Genomic DNA, 19,791 nt, shown 5'->3' with positions numbered 1-19,791 from the left:
TACTGTAGCTTTAACAAATGAGTTGGCACTATAATTTTAATATCTTTGGTAATCAAAGAAAAGAGTTAGAATTCATATAATGTCCCACCTGTAACAGCAGACAAATATTTCTTTTACAATTTGTTCACTCTTTAAAATTAATGTTACATGTGGAATATATAGAAAATATGCTATAGTTGTTACTCAAAAATTTTGATTACAGTAAGATCATCATAGGTTCACTGAGCTTTTAAATAAAAATGAGAAAAATGTTTACCATGTCTCGTGGGTGACCGCCAGTAATTTTGAGCTGCACACTAACTGGTTGTTGTTACATTCAGTTTTTAAAGCAGAATAATGCAAATGCCCCACATCCCACAGTGTGTGATGAATTTTTTAGATCTTACTGCATTGGACTCAAGTTGAAAACTTAACGCTGAGGACCAGCCACATAAAAAAATTTCTGGCCCAGAAGACCAGTCATTTATGCCGTAATTTAAAATTTTACTATCAAATTTGTGTTTGATATATCTTAAAAGGTAACACACACTAAAAAAGATCGAGCTTCAAGATCAGTTTTTCATATTTATTTTAGCTCTTTCTTAGATTACAAATTATGCCATAACACTGCCAAAACATGTAATTATCATTAAAAAATTGTTAAGTTAGTTCTTGAGAAATTGCACATGTAGTTGACTTTTATGTGGAAAAGTTGAAGTGCTCAATGGAACATGTACTCGGCCAGATAACTTCCCCCTGTTGGTCTGGGGGTTACAATAGGCCCGAGATATTCCTGCCTGCCGTAAGAGGCGACTAAAAGGAGTCTCACACTTTACAGCACTATGAGTTAAGGTCCCATTTAATAGTTTGACCTGCCACTTTCAAAATTCTACTGAAGTGCTGGCCATATGGGGAAGGATGCCTTATGTGGTGCACGAGTTATCCATAGTGCCCTTAGATTCAATCTCCTGAATCTGTTGTCATGGCTTTGCATCTCCACCTGCGATTCAACTATTTGGGCAAGGACACTTTCCGGGGTATGTCATCTTCATCCGTTGTCTCCTGTCCTCTTTCACCCCCATGACAATATTGGATTTCTCTGCACCCAATATCCAGAACAGTAGCCAGTCCGTTGTGGTAGGGCCATCATGTACCCATTTGTTGGTAGCCCCCCTGTCAACACAGGGATCGCACTGCTGATGCCTGAGCTGCAAACTCCCCACATATGCCAAGGATTAGATGCCTGTCGTCCTGGGGCATCAGGACTCCCAGCAATGGCCATCATGCCAGTTGGCCTTTGTTGTGGCTGGGTGGCGCCCATGGGGAGAGCCCCTGATCGGAGTGGGTGGCATCAGGGCGGATGACCCGCAATGAAGCGGACTAAGTCATATCTTGCTGGTGACCTTACGGCACCAGCAGTCTCTAAGAAGGGCAAGATCGAATAAAATGCCGACAGGTATGACCCTAAATCGTTTCCCTCTCTTGCTACACCATGGGAGGAACGGAGAGAGCCATATTCGCCTCAGTTTTTAGTCTGTAGCAGAACTGATGGGGACTCCTTTCTACCTACGAAGCCTCAATTTTTCGTTGAATACTTGAGGATAAGTTTGGAGAAGTGACAGCGCTGTCCAAGATGTGAAACGGCGCAGTCCTGATTCAGACAGCATCCCCAGCCCAATCCCGGACATTACTCGCCTGTGACAAGCTGAGTGATATTCCTGTTTCTGTCACTCCCCATAAAAGCCTCAAAATGGTCCAGGGGATCATTTTCCATCGCGATCTCCTCTTGCAGTCTGATGATGAGCTCCACACCAGTTTAGAACGGTGGGATGTTCATTTCATCTGGCACATTTACAGGGGACCCAAAGACAATAAGGCTTGTTATAGGTGCCTTCATCTTGGTCTTTGAGGGTGACTCATTGCCTGAAAAGGTCAAGGTGATGGTTTATCACTGTGACATTAAACCATACATCCCTCCCCCTATGCGGTACTTTTAGTGCTGGAAGTTCGGGCACGTCTTCCCGCTGCACTCCCGGCGCCACATGTTGAGACTGCAGACCACTGCACCCAGATACTCCATGTGTGCCGCCTCACACTTGCATGAGCTGTGGAGAAAACCACTCCCCCCCTGCTCGCCAGACTGCCCAGTACCCCAAAAGGAGCAGAAAATCATGGAGTACAAGATCCTGGTCCGATTGACTTACACAGAGGCTAAACGTAAATTTGAAAGATTACACCCCATTCGGTTGACGTTGACATATGCTGCAGCTACGTCACCATCTCCATCCCAAGTACCAGTAGTTCCTCACTCTGTGCCACGAACAGCAGACATCCGCCCCCTTGGTGTAGGGGGCAAATCTTCCTCCGTTGCTCCCAAACCACCTACTTCTGGAGCAAGGCCTTCACAAAAGCAGAGGACATCAGTCCCCTCCCCCCTGCTGGAGAAGCAACAGCCTCCTCTGGCTCCTCTCGTGTGGAAGGGGTCCCTTGGGGCCCTCTTTCGCAAGCTCTCCACTAATGCCACGGTGGACACTTGCCAGTGGCTCAAGGAGCCAAAAACTGCTGCATGAAGAGCTTCATGGTCTTCCTCCGTGCCTGAAGCTACTTTGGAGAAATCTTTCCAGCAAGCTGCAAAAGAGGGTCTAGAGAGCATGCACTAAGAAGTAGCCTGCTAAGAAACAGGACCCTCTGGTGGCCCCAACACCACAACTTCGTATCAGTTCCGCATCTGAGGATGCGGTGGAGATTTTAGCGTCACCTGTGGACCTGGACCTCATTGATGCCTCATCCACCACAGAAAAGGCTACAAATACTCAATTGGTCGCAGCATGTGACCCTGAGGTGTAACCTACCTCCTTGCACCTTTCATGTCTTCCCAGCCTCACGATAATGTCATCCTCCAGTGGAATGTGGCGGTTTTTTCCGCCCTTGTCTGAGCTTCAGCTACTCTTAAACTTTACACCTGCTTTCTGCATTGCCCTTCAGGAAACCTGGTTCCTGGAAATTCAGACCCCCTGCCCTCCACAGCTATAGGGTATATTACAAGAACCATAGACATAAACTCCACCTGACACTCTATTATAGTCACTATGTCCTGCAGTAGGCAGCGAACATGTGCCCCTTGAAGCCCCTCTTGAAGCTGTGGCTGTCAGGATAGGGACGACGCAGGAAATAACTGTCTGCAGTGTATATCTTCCTCCAGATGGTGCAGTACCCCTGAACGCATTGGCTGCACTGATTGATCAACTCGCTAAATCTTTCCTACTTTTGGGAGATTTTAACGCTCGTAACCCCTTATGGGGTGTCACTGTGCTTACTGGCCGAGGCAGAGATGTCGAAACTGTACTGTCACAACTCGACCTCTGCCTCTTAAATACAGGTGCCCCACACATTTCAGTGTGGCACATGGCACATATTTGGCCATTGATTTTTCAGTTTGCAGTCCTGGCCTTCTCCCATATATCCACTGAAAAGCACATGATTACCTGTATAGTAGTGACCACTTCCCCATCTTCCTGTCACTCCCTCGGCGTCAGGCCCACAGACACCTGCCAAGGTGGGCTTTAAACAAAGCAGACTGGGAAGCCTTCACCTCTGCTGTCACTGCTGAATCTCCCCCATATGGTAACATTGATGTGGTGGTTGATCAGGTAACTACAATGATCATTTCTGCGCTGGAAAATGTGATCCCTCATTCTTTGGGTTGCCCCCGGCAAAAGACAGTCTCTTGATGGTTGCTGGAAGTCGCTGAGGCAATTAAGGAGCGTCGGTGAGCTCTACAGTGGCATAAGTGGCACCCTGCCGTGGAACACCTCATAGCCTTTAAACGGCTCCGTGCCCATGTTCGCCAATTTATCAAGTGACGGAAACAGGAATGTTGGGAGAGATACGTCTTAACCATTGGTTGCCATACGTCACATTCCCAAGTCTGGGCAAAGATCAAATGAGTTTTTGAGTACCAGATCCCAACAGGTGTTCCTGATGTTAACATAAATGGCGTGTTATCTACCAATGCCAACGTGATTGTTGAGCACTATGCTCGCGCCACTGCGTCGGAGAATTACCCCCCAGCCTTCCGCACTCTCGAACGGAGGAAGGAAGGGAATGTCCTCTCGTTCACTACACACCACAGTGAACCCTATAACACCACGTTTACAGAGTGGGAGCTCCTCAGTACCCTTCCACATTACCCCGACACAGCTCCTGGGCCAGATCGGATCCACAGTTAGATGATTAAACATCTCTCGTCTGACGACAAGTGACATCTCCTCGTGACCTTAACCGGATCTGGTGTGATGGCGTCTTTCCATCGTACTGGCGGGAGAGCACCATCATATCAGTGCTCAAACCCAGCCAAAATCCCCTTGATGTGGACAGCTGTTGGCCCATCATCCTCACCAACATTCGTTGTAAGCTACTGGAGTGTATGGTGTGTCGGCTGGTGGGTTGGGTCAGGTCGGGTCCTGGAGTCACCTGGCCTACTGGCTCCGTGCCGGTACCTGGCGACCTCATATCCTTGCCACTTTATACGAGTGGAGTTTCTGAAGTCCGCTGCTTATTTTTATCCAGAATTTCCTGTCACTTCGTACTTTCTGTGTTAAGGTTGGTGCCTCCCATAGTTCCCCCCATGTCCAGGAGAATGGGGTCACACAGGGCTCTGTATTGAATGTACCTCAATTTTTAGTTGCCATTAACGATCTAGCACCAGCTGTAGGGCCGTCTGCATCACCCTCTCTGTATGCAGACGACTTTGGCATTTTGTACTGCTCGACCAGTACTGGTTTTGCTGAGCAGCGCCTACGGGGAGCCATCCACAAGGCGCAGTCATGGCCTGTAGCCCACAGCTTCCAGTTTTCAGCTGCAAAGTCGTATGTTATGCACTTCTGTCAGTGTCGTACCGTTCATCCGGAACCAGAACTTTACCTTACTATGTTCCCCTCACTGTGGTGGAGACATATCAATTTTTAGCACTAGTTTTAGATTCCTGATTGACTTGGCTTCCTCACCTTCATCAGCTTAAGCGGAAGTTCTGCTGCCTGAGTAATACCAACTGGGGTGTAGATTGATCTACGACCCTTGTTCAATCCCACCTTGACTATGGGAGTCTGGTTTATGGTTCAGCAGCGCCCTCAGCATTGCGTTTACTCGACCCAGTGCACCACTTTGGCATTCGACTAGCGACGGGAGCTTTTAGGATGAGTCCGGTGACCAGCGTCCTGGTGGAGGCTGGAGCCCATGCATTGCAGGTCAGGCATCCACAACAGCTCACCAGTTACACTGCACATGTTCACAGTTCTCCTGTACATCTGAATTACCATCTCCTTTTCCCTCCCACGGTGGTTCATCTCCCGCATCGGCGGCCCAGGTCAGGGCTTAAAATTGCAGTTTGCTTCTGATCCCTTCTATCTGAACTGGAGTGCTTGCCTTTACGGCCTGTACTCAAGGTCCATTCGCGTACATCTCCATGGTGTACAAATAGGCCACGGCTTCATCTGGACCTTTCACATAGCCCAAAGGACTTGGTTCACCCTGCGGCTCTGTGCTGTTGCTTCCTTTTGATTCTTGACATGTACTGAGGCCATGAAGAGGATTACACTGACAGCTCGATGGCTGACGGTCACGTCGGCTTCGCGTATGTCCTTTGAGGACATATTGAACAGCATTCCTTGCCTGATGGCTGCAGTGTTTTCACTGCAGAGCTGGTGGCTATATCTCGTGCCCTTGACCACATCCTTTCCTGACCTCGGGAGTCGTTCTTTCTGTGTATTTCTTCCGTGTACAGCCTACAAGCTATTGACCAGTGCTACCCTTTGTCACCCAATGGTAGCGACCATCCAGTAGTCAGATCTATGCCCTTGAACAGTCCGATTGTTCAGTGGTGTTTGGGTGGACCTGGACCCCAGGACACATCGGAATCCCAGGCAATGAACTTGGTGACAGGCTGGCCAGACAGGCTACACGGAAACTGCATATGGAGATCGGTATTCTAATAACTGACCTGCGTTCGTTTTTACGTCGCCAGGTTTTTTGGCTTTGGGAGACGGAATGGGATAGTCTCGGTATGCACAACAAACTGCAGGCCATTAAGGAGACTATGAATATGTGGCAGTCCTCCATGCGGGCCTCATGCAGAGTTTGTGCGGTTCTCTGCCGCCTCTGCATTGGCCATGCTTGGGCGACCCATTGCTACCTCCTGCACCATAAAGACCCACCTCAATGTCAATGTGGCGCCTGGTTGACAGTGTTCCATATTCCGATGCACTTTCCCACTTTGACTGCCCTGCGACAAAATCTTCAGTTACCAGACTCATTGCCACTAATTTTATCTGACGACACCTCATTGGCTGATTTAGTTTTGCATTTTATTTGTGACGGTGGGGATTTATTGTTTGATCTAAGTTTTAGCGCATGTCCTTTGTCCCTCTGTGTCCTCCACCCAAGTGCTTTTAGGGTGGAGGTTTTAATGTGTTGCAGAGTGGCTGGCTTCTCCTTTTTATTCTCATGGTCAGCCAGCCATGATAATCTGTTTTGGCATTTTAATCTCTTCTACCTGTTTTGTGCATTTCTGTGGTTTTCTTCTCCCCTTTTGTCCATTTAAGTGTTTGTCGCCTTTCCGTTGTTCTTGTGGTTTTTCCTTTCTCTCCGTTTTGTGTTGTCAGTCTCTCTTGTTTTAGTCTCACCCTTGTGGCATTGTTTTATTCGGAACAATGGACTGATGGCCTAGCAGTTTGGTCTCTCCCCCCCCCCCCCCCCCCCCCGCCCCCTGTTTTAAACCAGCCAACCAACCAGGTACCCCACCAAATGTTGGGTGCACAAAAGTGAAATTTATAATAGTGTTTGTCAGGAACATTCAGCGGCTGCAATCAATTTCAGTTGTGTTCATAGGACCGTGCCTAATCACATCTTCGGGGCCGGAGTTGGGGGGGGGGGGTGTTCATAGGACCGTGCCTAATCACATCCTCGGGGGCGGCGGGCGGGTGGGGAGGGCAGCAAAAAATTTTTGACCACCAATATTATACGTGAAAGCTTAGCTTTCCTTGTGGCTGTGCTGTATGCATATTAATTTAAACCAATAACTTTTTGTATTTGTGTGTTGGCGCTGCTTTAAAATGGTATTGCTATTGGCTGACTACATCATGTGTCCTATGCTCTGAATATCTGCTGTCATTGGCTAGCAAGAGCACGTGACATGAGCCATGATTGGTTGACAAAAGTGCATTGAACCTCAGTTTTAGTGCTGCAGGGGCTACTGTGCTGTATTTGGTGGAATTCCTGCTGCTGTATTCGTGGAATTCCTATTTATAATTTTGTAATGCAAAAATATACAGCGAAAATGTTGTTTTGCATCAAAAATCTTTTCAAACACGTAGCTTTTTGCTGGGTTTCGTTTCCTAAAGTGCTAAGAAGTTCTGTGCCAGTGTATAAAACCTTTACCATTCAAAGGGATTAATAAGTTTACAGTTCTGAGGGAAAGTATATTGTCACTTAACACGGAAAAAAGGTACTTTCACCAAGAGTATAGTATATTTTCACCCAGGAAAAATGTATTTTTAACCGGGAAAATCTAGGTTTTTTTTTTTTTTTTTTTTTTTTTTTTTTTTTTTTTTTTTTTTTTTTGTCCATGCTTACACCCTATTTTAGGCTCAGTCTCAAAAGTATTGCAAACTTGAGACATCTGTTAATTCCTTTCAGGTACATAAATGATGTGGATGAACCATCATTGCCTAAACCACCACTGTGGAAATGGGTGGTGAGGATAATAATGCTGCTTCTACAGTTAGCTCCACTACTTAGGTAAGCATTTCTGTAAAACTTCATTTAACATCTTGGAGCAAAAAATTTTGATTATTTTTCTGTTGAATTTGTGTGAAATATGTACAACTGACTTGGCACCAAGTGATGAAAATGATCCTCCGTATGGGGTGTAGCAAAGAGTATTTCATGTACCAGTATAATTTCTTATCTTTGTTGTTTCATTCAAGAACAGTGTGTGGGAATAATGATTTTTGGTAAATGTCTGTATGAACTCCAGTTTCTGGCTATTTTGTGAGATGTATATGGGAGGAAGTAATACAATGCCTAGTTCTTTGTGGAATGCACACACTCGAGATATTAACAGTAAATCTCTGTGTGACGTGTCAGACATCTCTTGTAGTGTGTACCTTCGGAGTGTGATGAACATGTCAATAATGCTCTTGGTAAATCTGTGACAAAATGTGCAGCTTGTCTTTGTATTTTCCAGTGTTGATCATACCTTGTAAAAGACGCCATTCTACTGAATAATGATCTAATGGCCATTGCTTTTGTGACTGCTCTGGCTGCATACTTCTATATATTTGTTGTTATTACCACTTGTAGACAATGCAATGTGATTCAATGGGTACATGTCAGACTACCAGCCCAGTGATTCTAGGTTTGTGTGCTGATCGGTTATTGGATTTTTTTAGAGTTCCTTTTTCGTTTTCCTTTGCCAATGATTTATTAATATGAAAAATGCAGAGTTGCACCAAGGTACAGAGTCCACATTGAACTGTAGGTCCCCCTATAATTGACTGACAGATGTCAGTTCAAGGGTTTAAGAAGGCATGGGCACACCACTTTCAGTGGTTCATGCCTAGTAAACACTGTTCTGTTCAAACCATCGTTTGGGTTGTTATTTTACTACTACTACTTGTTGTGACTGACAGAATTTTTTGTTGTAAAAAATTACATCTCTTTCTGCCTTCTTAGGGTCATGCTGCTTTGATTTTCTTATGTACTCAACCTTTAACTTTCAGATTCAGAGAAGACCTGTTGTTCACTGTTGGTCTCACTGGGTGGCCACTCTTACACACCTTAACCTGTGAATATAATTTCAGAGAGAGATAGGGAGGAGGACAGAGGAAGGGGGGAAGAGGAAATTAGAACATATATTTAATTCCAATACATATGTAGCAATTGTGAAGCATTGCCAGATTCACTAGTTGTAAATATAGCAAAGGCATTACAAAATGCAAAACATTTAGTTATACATGTACAGCAGATCTATAGAAGGAATGTGAGTAGGGTGCCTAATATTAAAATATAAATAATAAGAGTCGATGGTGATTTTGAGAAAAAGAGTAGGTAGTTCAGTATTAGCCATTGGCTCACCAGTTCTCCCTGAATACATTGAAGGTGGAGACATCAGGCTGAAGAAAAAGCATTTTAGTCTATGAAGATGAATCATATACACTGAAGAGCCAAAGAAACTGGCACACATGCCTATTATCATGTAGGCCCCCCACGAGCATACAGAAGTGCCACAACACAAAGTGGCATGGACTTGACTAAGTCTGAAGTAGTGCTGGAGGGAACTGACACTGAATCTTGCAGGGCTCTCCATAAATCCCTAAGGGTACAAAGGGATGGAGATCTCTTCTGAACAGCACGTTGCAAGGCATCCCAGATATGCTCAATAATGTTCATGTCTGGGGAGTTTGGTGGCCAATGGAAGTATTTAAACCCAGAAGAGTGTTCCTGGAGTGACTGTAGCAATTATGGACATCTTGAGTGTTGCATTGTCCTGCAGGAATTGCCCAAGTCTTTCAGAATGCACAATGGACATGAATGGATGCATGCGATTAGACAGGATGCTTACTTTCGTGTCACTGGTTAGTCATATCTAGATGTACCTTGATCCCATATCACTCCAGCTGCACCTGCCCCACACCATTGCAGAGCCTCCACCAGCTTGAACAATCCCCTGCCGACATGCAGGGTCCGTGGATTCATGAGATTGGTCCTGTTCTTGTAGGATCTTTTTCCGACCGCAGCGATATTGGAGATTTGTTGTTGTACTGGATTCCTGATATTCACGGAATACTCTGAAATGGTCGTACGGGAAAATCCCCACTTCATCGCTACCTCGAAGATGCTGTGTACCATTGCTCATGCGCCGACTATAACACCATGTTCAGACTCATTTAAATCATGATAACCTGCCTTTGTAGCAACAGTAACCAATGTAACAACTGTGCTGGACACTTGTTGTCTTATATAGGTGTTGCCTACTGTGGTGCCGTATTCTGCCTCTTTACATAACTCTGTATTTGATTATGCATGCCTGTACCAGTTTCTTTTACACTTCAGTGTATAGACAAGACTGTATGTTTTGTGTGTATGAGGATGGAGGGCAGTGACTTTTACACAGTATGCTGATGTCGGGAGTGGGAATGACGTGCAGTTAGCCACTGTAGGCCCAGACATTACCACTGTTCACAATGGCTCAACCAGTGCTCTGTGCTCATGGAAGTGTTAGGCAGGCAGAATTGGAGCACAGTAGATTGACAAATCACATAATGAATGTCTTGGTGTTTAATTGGCATAAGTAGTTTGAGGAAAGCCATAAATATTGAAAATGGAAGTCGTGATTGTTGCCTGTGTACAGGCATTATGGACAAAAACATAATCATAATTTGTGATCACTTTGAAGGTGAGCAGTGTTTGACACTATCCAGAATTACTTCTAGGTCGGATTAAGTTATGGGAGCTTTCCATCATCATCACAGAAGAACTAGGCCATGTGAAGTTTGTTACTGAAGAGCAGAAGTTGAAATGCCTGCAGGTTAGTGAATGACTCTCAGCATAATTTTCAGCTGAAGAGGATGCATTTTTTCATCACATAGTGACCTATGGTGAAGCTTGAGTGTGCCATTACACACCTGAGCCAAAACAAGATAGCAAAAAGTGACAAAGGGAAGATTAGGCACCCCCCAGGAAAGCCAAGACTTGGTTGACAGTTGTAAAGTGTGTAACTGTGGTTTTTTTTTAATCGGCGATCCATTTTACGTGTTGAATTTGCTTTGCATGAATGCCATACCGTCAGTGCAGCATCTTACTGTGTACTGGTAAGTGAGTTGCCTATTGCAGCAAATAATGTGATCAAGTAATATGATAACCCCTATGCTACAGCTCTGACTCATCAGAAATTGGACAAAATGAGGCAGGCACCACTGACTCACCCTCCTTAGAGCCCCAAACTATTATCCTGTGATTTTCATCACGTTGGATTGCTCATACACATTAGGAAGGAATAGATGTGAAAATGATAACAACCATAGGAGACTTCATGCACAATTTGCTGGTGACCTGGTCCCACTCTTTTTATAATGATGGCAACATGATGATGATGATAATATACTGGGCTAACTACAGTTTTGAATGATCATGAGATTGTGTTGAAGTGTGTTGTATACTTGGTTATTTTGTAAAATCAAATAAAAAAACTCATTTATTTTGGATTTACCCTCAGAATATCAAAAAGATTATCAAAATTCATATGGGCATTCCATACTGTCCAGGATAGGACAAGTTGCTTTTGGTAACTGATCTAATTGAATGCCATTCTCATACTAAGAAGCATATACTAATTTATCATGAATGCATTCACTACAGGAGTGTCTTTTGCCTTCCACAGTAAAAAAAGACCCAATAGTTTAAACCTCTGTTTCAGAAAATACAATACACTAACATTTGAAATACACCCAGAACAAAGTTTGCATGATTCACAGACATATGGCATAGACAGATTCAATCCTGTAGGTTAATTGAGGACTATGACAGTAGGAAGGCCCATGTTGCCACAAAGTTAAATAAAGGAATTTGTTAAATCATGGAAACAGAAAGCAGTGAATTCCATACTGAAACTGAATAACATAATGAATTCCAAAAACATTGTTCTCTCTTGCAAAGATTTAATAATCATAGTCCTGTCTTTGTGCATTATTGAAAGAACTATGGCAACACAGCCAAATCTGCAAAGGGACACACATGTTGGAAATGCCACTAACCAGAACATGAAAGTGTTAGCACAGTTTCAGCACCACCAGTTTGTGTGAACATTTAGGAAGACATGCATTTCCTATTAGAGTGGGGAAAAAACCAGCAGATCATGGTTACAAGATGAATTTTATTGTATTTGGGTCCTATTCATCACCAAGATATGTCCCACATTCATCTTGTAAGTTGCATCAGTGACTGGGCTGATTTATCAGACGATTCCTCTACATAGCTTTTAGTAGTTTGGATCCATACAGACATTCATACCTGCAAGTGCATGTGTAAAAGTGCACTTCATTTTCTATTTACAACAAAGGTTGCAAATAAGTGTTTACTTGAGAAAACAAGCTTATTCCTTCAGGCAGAATTTGAAAACAATCACAAGATTGTCCCCAGTAGCAGAGAACTGGATGACAGAAACAGAACTGCCATATTAGTGTTAAATATCTTTGAGAATATACTGCTCCGTTTTTGAGTGGTGTCTGGTGATAAAAGCATGGGCATCATTAACATTGAAGTGAAATGTACATAAGGAAACCAGTAAACCCTTCGAACAACTTATCAGAAGTCCCAGTACCTCAGTGGAAAGATAAGGGGAAATACAAAGTTAGTTAGTTACATGCAGCATAGATAATTGAAACAATTCTTTTATTGACATGATGTCAAATGAGTTTTCATTTGTATTCATGATTTCTGTTGACATTAATGAACACATTATCATTTCATTTCTACTTGTCCCACTACACTTAAAAACAAGATTTTCTCTTTGTTCTCTCTTTTTTTTCTGGCTACCAGTTTTTAAGTAGATATTCACTGATGGAATAGGAGCAGCTTTCCAGGAGAAATGACTTTAAATTATATTTAAAGCATGTTTCGCCGTCTGCCAGATATTTTATTTTATTGGGCAAATGATCCAAAATTTTTATGGCTGCATATTGAACTCCTCTCTGAGCCGCTGACAGTGTTAATAATGGGTAATAAAGGTCATTTTTCCTCTAGTGTTGTAGGTATCTACATTGCTGTTCTTTTCAAATGGTGGTGGATTATTTATGACGAATTTCATTAGTGAAAATATGTATGCCTAACTTCTTGAAGAGGTACCAACATGACATCCATGGGTGACATCACATGTTATTTTTCTGCTCACATTTGTGCAATCAATGCTTTTGTTCTAAGTGGTGAGTTACCCCAGAAAATTATACCATATGTCATTATTGAATGGAAATACGCAAAGTATGCCCAGAGCATAAGCAGTTATATGAAGATCAAAAGTGCTTGAACATAATTGTTTGAGAAGCTCAGTAATATACTTCTTCCTGTTCAAGTTTTCATTAATATGTGTACAAAAAAATTTGGAGCGTTCTGCCCTTCTTATTAGCTGAAGCTCATGCGCTACATCAATTGAATCAGTCAGAGCTAAAAGGCATTAAGTGCAAAAGTGCATATTTTGTTTTGTTGAACATAGTGAATTACTTGGACGAGACACTTCAAACACCACTGAAAAACATTAAGTTAACCTACTTTTCAGCTCCGTGGCTTTGGGTATGTAGGCAATGCTGTTAAGTGCTGCCTCCCATGCAAATCTTCCCGTGTCATTTCATATTCATTCAGTTGTTTGTTGTCATGCCGAAGTCAGTCTTATGCTATGTCGCCCAAAAGAAAGAGACATGATTCCATTTATAAGAAAAGCTTCATAAAACAAGCCATTACCAAAGGTATAGCTTATATTAACTACAGTGGAAAACCGTTGCAAAAAAGAAAACAGGAGAGGATTGCAGGCCAGTACAAACTTCTACTACATCAATATTGACAATAATAAGCTTTATTTCCACTCTATCTTTTACTGATGCTGAAGTAGCTATTCTGGTGAATCCTGTATTCTTTTCCAATATCTGTCGTAGAAGAATTGAAGAATTGAATAAATGACAGATTGTTAAACAGTCATATTGATTGTGGGTGACAGAGAGGTTGTTTTGAAAGAATCGCTGACAGTGTGAAAATTGATATCCTTTCGAAATTTCATGACCTCCCAAACAAAGATGCTAAAGATTTGTACCTAATGGGCCTTATTGAAGCTTATGATGTAAAGTGGCGCAGACCTCAGAAACTAGACAGTGATGGAAGAAATAAGCATTGTTCCGGTTTTCAGTATTTTGTAATGTGTTGCTCATGTAGAGTGCAAGCGAGTCAAAAAGCAGTTCGCAATTTCCACTCTATTGAAATGAAGTGGATTTTCTCTGTAACTCCCATGTTAATAAATGGGAAACTGCCACTAGATAAACGTGGGAAGAAAGCGAAAGGAAATACAATTTCTGAAAGTATCCTGAAAACAATAGATGGAAAATACAGTCTTTTCCTCGTCCCCACATTATGCTGGAAAGAAAATTCAGTACTTAGATTCGTGACTGTGTGTGAAAACGATGTATCAGATATACTGTCCTGCGTATCCAGACGCAGCTGTGAAATATGACTTCTACAATCAGTATTTTCAAAAATTAAGATTACAAGTTCGGCAGACCACAGATAGATGTTTATTCTCTTTGTGAGTAGCTTAATGCGAAACTAAAACGTCCCCATTTCTGTGAAGCTTCAAAACCTGCTGCCAAGGCAGATTGCAGATTCATCTTCGAAGAAGTCGAAAGTTTTTAGAATTCCTGAAAGAAGCCAAGGCTCAGTGTCTTCATTGTGAAGAAATAGGTGCCATTGCCTTTGACTGTGTGCAGAATTTGCCCTTGCCAGAAATTCCTGTGCAAGAAGTATTTTATATGCAGCAGCTATGAGTAAATGTGTTTAATATCCACAATTTAAAAGATGACAGCACTGTGGTATATCTTTATCATGAGGGTGATGGAAGAAAAGTTGTGAATGAACTGTGCACTTTTTTATATCACAACATTAAAAACTACATTCCAGACACAATCAAGCACCTCTGCTTGTTCTCAGATGGCTGTATTGGACAAAACCGAAATCACACAATGGTGAGAATGTGTATAGGGCTGATTACAGTTGGTAGATATGAGTCAATTAGAACATCGTCATTCATACCTACCATGTGATATAAATCTTGGGGTATTCAAAAAGAAAATAAAAAATTGTGATAGAGTTTATATCCCAAAAGAATATGTTGAATTAATAGCACACAGCAGAAAAAGTGTGGAAGTTCATGTTGCAAAGTAAAATGAAATAATTGACTTTGATAAATGATGGCTGCCCTACTGTAAGAAGATTGTTACATCAAGGGAAACTGAAGGATTCCCAAGAGATAAGAAGCAGGCATTGTCTCATTTAAAATTCAAGCAATTCAAGTACTGCAACAAGATTGGAGAGGTCGAAGTGTCTGTTTACATCAACTCTCCTGTTGCACTCAGATTCCTTCTGGGAAAGTCAAGGTCACTGTGTCATCTTACCATGCCTTCTGAAAATGTATACAAGGACAAAGTTCCCATAAACTTCAAAAATATACAGGACATTGGAAAGTTAGTGAAATATGTTCCTCAGGATGTGAGGGAATTTTACAAGAACATTCTGAAATGGCCAACAGTGGGTACTCTGAGGGAATCTTTCAGTCCCTAATAAGTCCTGTGTGTGTGTGTGTGTGTGTGTGTGTGTGTGTGTGTGTGTGTGTTTCTTCATGAATTTAAATTATATTCAGTCATAGTAATAATAAATTTTGTAATTAACATTACTGTTGTCCATAAATATGTATTCAATAAACACATGTGATTAATATACCATATTAAATTTATTAATCAGTACAGGTCGTGAATTTACTAGTAACCTCAGGACTGAAAAACATCAACTCCATTTTTGGAAAAACAAAAATAAATGTGGATTAAACGTTCAAATCGTATTTTCACTAACAAAAATTACATTCTGAGAAATTATTTTATAGATAATAGGAGCTATAATCAATACAGGGCTATTACAAATGATTGAAGCGATTTCATAAATTCACTGTAGCTCCATTCATTGACATATGGTCACGACACACTACAGATACGTAGAAAAACTCATAAAGTTTTGTTCGGCTGAAGCCGCACTTCAGGTTTCTGCCGTCAGAGCGCTCGAGAGCGCAGTGAGACAAAATTGCGACAGGAGCCGATAAAGCGTATGTCGTGCTTGAAATGCACTCACATCAGTCAGTCATAACAGTGCAACAACACTTCAGGACGAAGTTCAACAAAGATCCACCAACTGCTAACTCCATTCGGCGATGGTATGCGCAGTTTAAAGCTTCTGGATGCCTCTGTAAGGGGAAATCAACGGATCGGCCTGCAGTGAGCGAAGAAACGATTGAACGCGTGCGGGCAAGTTTCACGCGTAGCCCGCGGAAAATTGGCTCATGCCACAACTGGAGACCGATAGCGCCGACTTCATCTTTCAACAGGATGGTGCTCCACCGCACTTCCATCATGATTTTCGGCATTTCTTAAACAGGAGATTGGAAAACCGATGGATCGGTCGTGGTGGAGATCATGATCAGCAATTCATGTCATGGCCTCCACGCTCTCCCGACTTAACCCCATGCGATTTCTTTCTGTGGGGTTATGTGAAAGATTCAGTGTTTAAACCTCCTCTACCAAGAAACGTGCCAGAACTGTGAGCTCGCATCAACGATGCTTTCGAACTCATTGATGGGGACATGCTGCGCCGAGTGTGGGAGGAACTTGATTATCGGCTTGATGTCTGCCGAATCACTAAAGGGGCACGTATCGAACATTTGTGAATGCCTAAAAATACTTTTTGAGTTTTTGTATGTGTGTGCAAAGCATTTTGAAAATATCTCAAATAATAAAGTTATTGTAGAGCTGTGAAATCGCTTCAATCATTTGTAATAACCCTGTATTTATTTGGCTTAGATACATCTATACAGTTTTTTCCTTCTGAAAAGTTGTGAAATGGACTTAATGCCTTTCAGCTCTGACCAATTCAGTTGTTGGTATGACTCTATTTGTTGTACAGAACGGAATGTTTTTTTCTTTGTAATTGAATTTATTATAACACTAGTATCATCTGCAAAAAGTAACAATTTTGCTTGTTGAATGTTAAATGTGAGATCATTCAAATATGTAAGGAATAGGAGTGGACCCAAAATTGAGCTCTGCGGGACCCCCTTTGTGATTTTTACCCCAATCACAAAAATTTTGTGTTTTTCCAATATTGTCTGAATTATTCGACACAAATACAGTTCCGCACTGTCGCCTGATAAACAGAGTAAGAGCCTACGGAATATCAGACCAGCTGTGTGGCTGGATTGAAGAGTTTTTAGCAAACAGAACACAGCATGTTGTTATCAATGGAGAGACGTCTACAGACGTTAAAGTAACCTCTGGCGTGACGCAGGGGAGTGTTATGGGACCATTGCTTTTCACAATATATGTAAATGACCTAGTAGATAATGTCGGAAGTTCCATGCGGCTTTTCGCGGATGATGCTGTAGTATACAGAGAAGTTGCAGCATTAGAAAATTGTAGCGAAATGCAGGAAGATCTGCAGTAGATACGCACTTGCTGCAGGGAGTGGCAACTGACCCTTAACATAGACAAATGTAATGTATTACGAATACATAGGAAGAAGGATCCCTTATTGTATGATTATATGATAACGGAACGAACACTGGTAGCAGTTACTTCTGTAAAATATCTGGGAGTATGCGTGCGGAACGATTTGAAGTGGAATGAACATATAAAATTAATTGTTGGTAAGGCGGGTACCAGGTTGAGATTCATTGGGAGAGTCCTTAGAAAATGTAGTCCATCAACAAAGGAGGTGGCTTACAAAACACTCGTTCGACCTATACTTGAGTATTGCTCATCAGTGTGGGATCCATACCAGATTGGGTTGACGGAGAAGATAGAGAAGATGCAAAGAAGAGAGGCGCGTTTTGTCACAGGGTTATTTGGTAACCGTGATAGCGTTACGGAGATGTTTAACAAACTCAAGTGGCAGACTCTGCAAGAGAGGCGCTCTGCATCGCCGTGTAGCTTGCTCGCCAGGTTTCGAGAGGGTGCGTTTCTGGATGAGGTATCGAATATATTGCTTCCCCCTACTTATACCTCCCGAGGAGATCACGAATGTAAAATTAGATAGATTAGAGCGCGCACTGAGGCTTTCAGACAGTCGTTCTTCCCGCGAACCATATGCGACTGGAACAGGAAATGGAGGTAATGACAGTGGCCACCGTTGGGTGGCTTGCGGAGTATAAATGTAGATGTAGAAACTTTCGCATTTTGTTTGTCAAGTACGATTCGAACCAGCTGTGTATAAAGCCATCAATTCCATAAAACGTGTTTTTCTAAGATAGTATCGTGATATACACAGTCGAAGGCTTCGTGGAGGGCACAAAAATACCAACTGGTGATATGTTAATATTGTACCTTTTGATGGTTAAATGTATAAATAACATATTCAGTCGAGCAGCCCTTCCAGAATCCAAACTGTGGTACGCTAAATAAATTGTTTCCACTCAAGTGTGTGACTACTCTTGAATACATTACTTTTTTGAATATTTTGTAAAAAGATGTCACTAAGGAATGTTGGCAATAATTGTTTAAGTCTGTCTTGTCACCTTGCTTATTAAATGGCTTAATAATTGCAAATTTTAACCTGCCTGGAAAAATTCTTTGTACCATGATGCATTGCATGTATCACAAAGGACATTATTTATTGGAATGTCATTTCAGAATTGTTTGAAATGCAATCAAAGTCACAAGAGGCTTCTGTTTTGTAGAATTTTTATAATTGTTTTAATTTCAGTCAAATATGTTGGCACTACTTTAGTTGCTTAAAGTTTCGTGGAATGGCAATTTTAATTTATTCTTTTGCTTCTTCTACTGAACTATTCAATCATAAATTTGCTGCTACATTTAGAAAGTGATTGTTAAAAGTACTTGCAACTTGTAAATTTTCGGTCATATTATTTTTATTTAGTTTAATTGTTGTGGAATCTCGTACGGTGACTGGCGCCGTGTCTCCTGTTTCACAGTCCCCTATATAGTTTTAATGTTATCAAACTGGGGAACAATCAAGAATGGGGTGCCGCAAGGTTCGGTCTTGGGTCCTCTGCTGTTCTTAATATATATTAATGACTTGCCATTCTATATTCACGAAGATGCAAAGCTGGTACCTTTTGCCGACGATACAAGTATAGCTACCACATCCAATAGACAAGAATTAACTGGTGAAATTGTAAAAGATGTTTTTCAGAAAATCATTAAGTGGTTCTCTGCAAATGGGCTCTCATTAAACTTTGACAAAACACAGTATATACAATTCCACACAGTAAAGGGAATGACACCATTCATAAATATAGACTTTCATCAGACTTTGAGGTAAGATATTCAAAATTTCTAGGTGTATGCATTGATGAGGGGTTGAACTGGAAAAAACACACTGAGGATCTGCTGAAACGTTTGAGTTCAGCTACTTATGCTATTAGGGTCATTGCAAATTTTGGCGATATACATCTGAGTAAATTAGCTTACCATTTCTACATGCCTATTTTAATTATCTGCTTTCGTATGGTATCATATTCTGGGGTGACTCATCATTGAGTAAAAGAGTGTTCATTGCACAAAAGCTTGTAATTACAATAATTGCTGGAGCTCATCCAAGACCATCCTGGAGACGCTTATTTAAAGAGCTAGAAATTTTCACTGTAGCCTCACAATGTATATATTCACTTATGAAATTTGCTATAAACAATCCGAACGAATTGAAAAATAATCGCAGTGTACATGGCTACAACACTAGGAGAAAGGATGATCTTCACTACTCAAGGTTAAATCTAACTTTGGCTCAGAAGGGCTGCTACAAAAGTCTTTGGTCACTTACCTAATAGCTTCAAAAGTCTGACAGATAGCCATATAGCATTTAAAAGGAAATTAAAAGAATCTCTTAATGGCAAATCCTACTCATTAGATGAATTTTTGGATATAGTAAGTGGGTAATTTCCCAACCTCCCACAAAATAATATTTTGTGTAATGTAATATCTTGTATAGACACCTTTTATT

At 41.7% G+C, this 19,791-nt stretch overlaps 1 protein-coding gene across 1 annotated transcript in view; it reads left to right on the top strand.

Annotated features, from left to right (window-relative positions):
- LOC126091971 (XK-related protein 7-like) overlaps nt 1-19,791 on the top strand; it is an 85,300-nt gene that overhangs the window by 12,041 nt on the left and 53,468 nt on the right. Inside the window, exon 2 of the mRNA XM_049907323.1 lies at nt 7,672-7,773. Coding sequence (XP_049763280.1) covers nt 7,672-7,773 — 102 coding nt within the window. The remainder of the gene's footprint in view (nt 1-7,671; nt 7,774-19,791) is intronic.

This window comes from Schistocerca cancellata, chromosome 7 (assembly GCF_023864275.1).
Source record: "Schistocerca cancellata isolate TAMUIC-IGC-003103 chromosome 7, iqSchCanc2.1, whole genome shotgun sequence".
Taxonomy (NCBI): domain Eukaryota; kingdom Metazoa; phylum Arthropoda; class Insecta; order Orthoptera; family Acrididae; genus Schistocerca; species Schistocerca cancellata.
The sequence above is the reverse complement of the archived record's forward strand: the minus strand, read 5'-3'. Positions and strand labels throughout refer to the sequence as shown.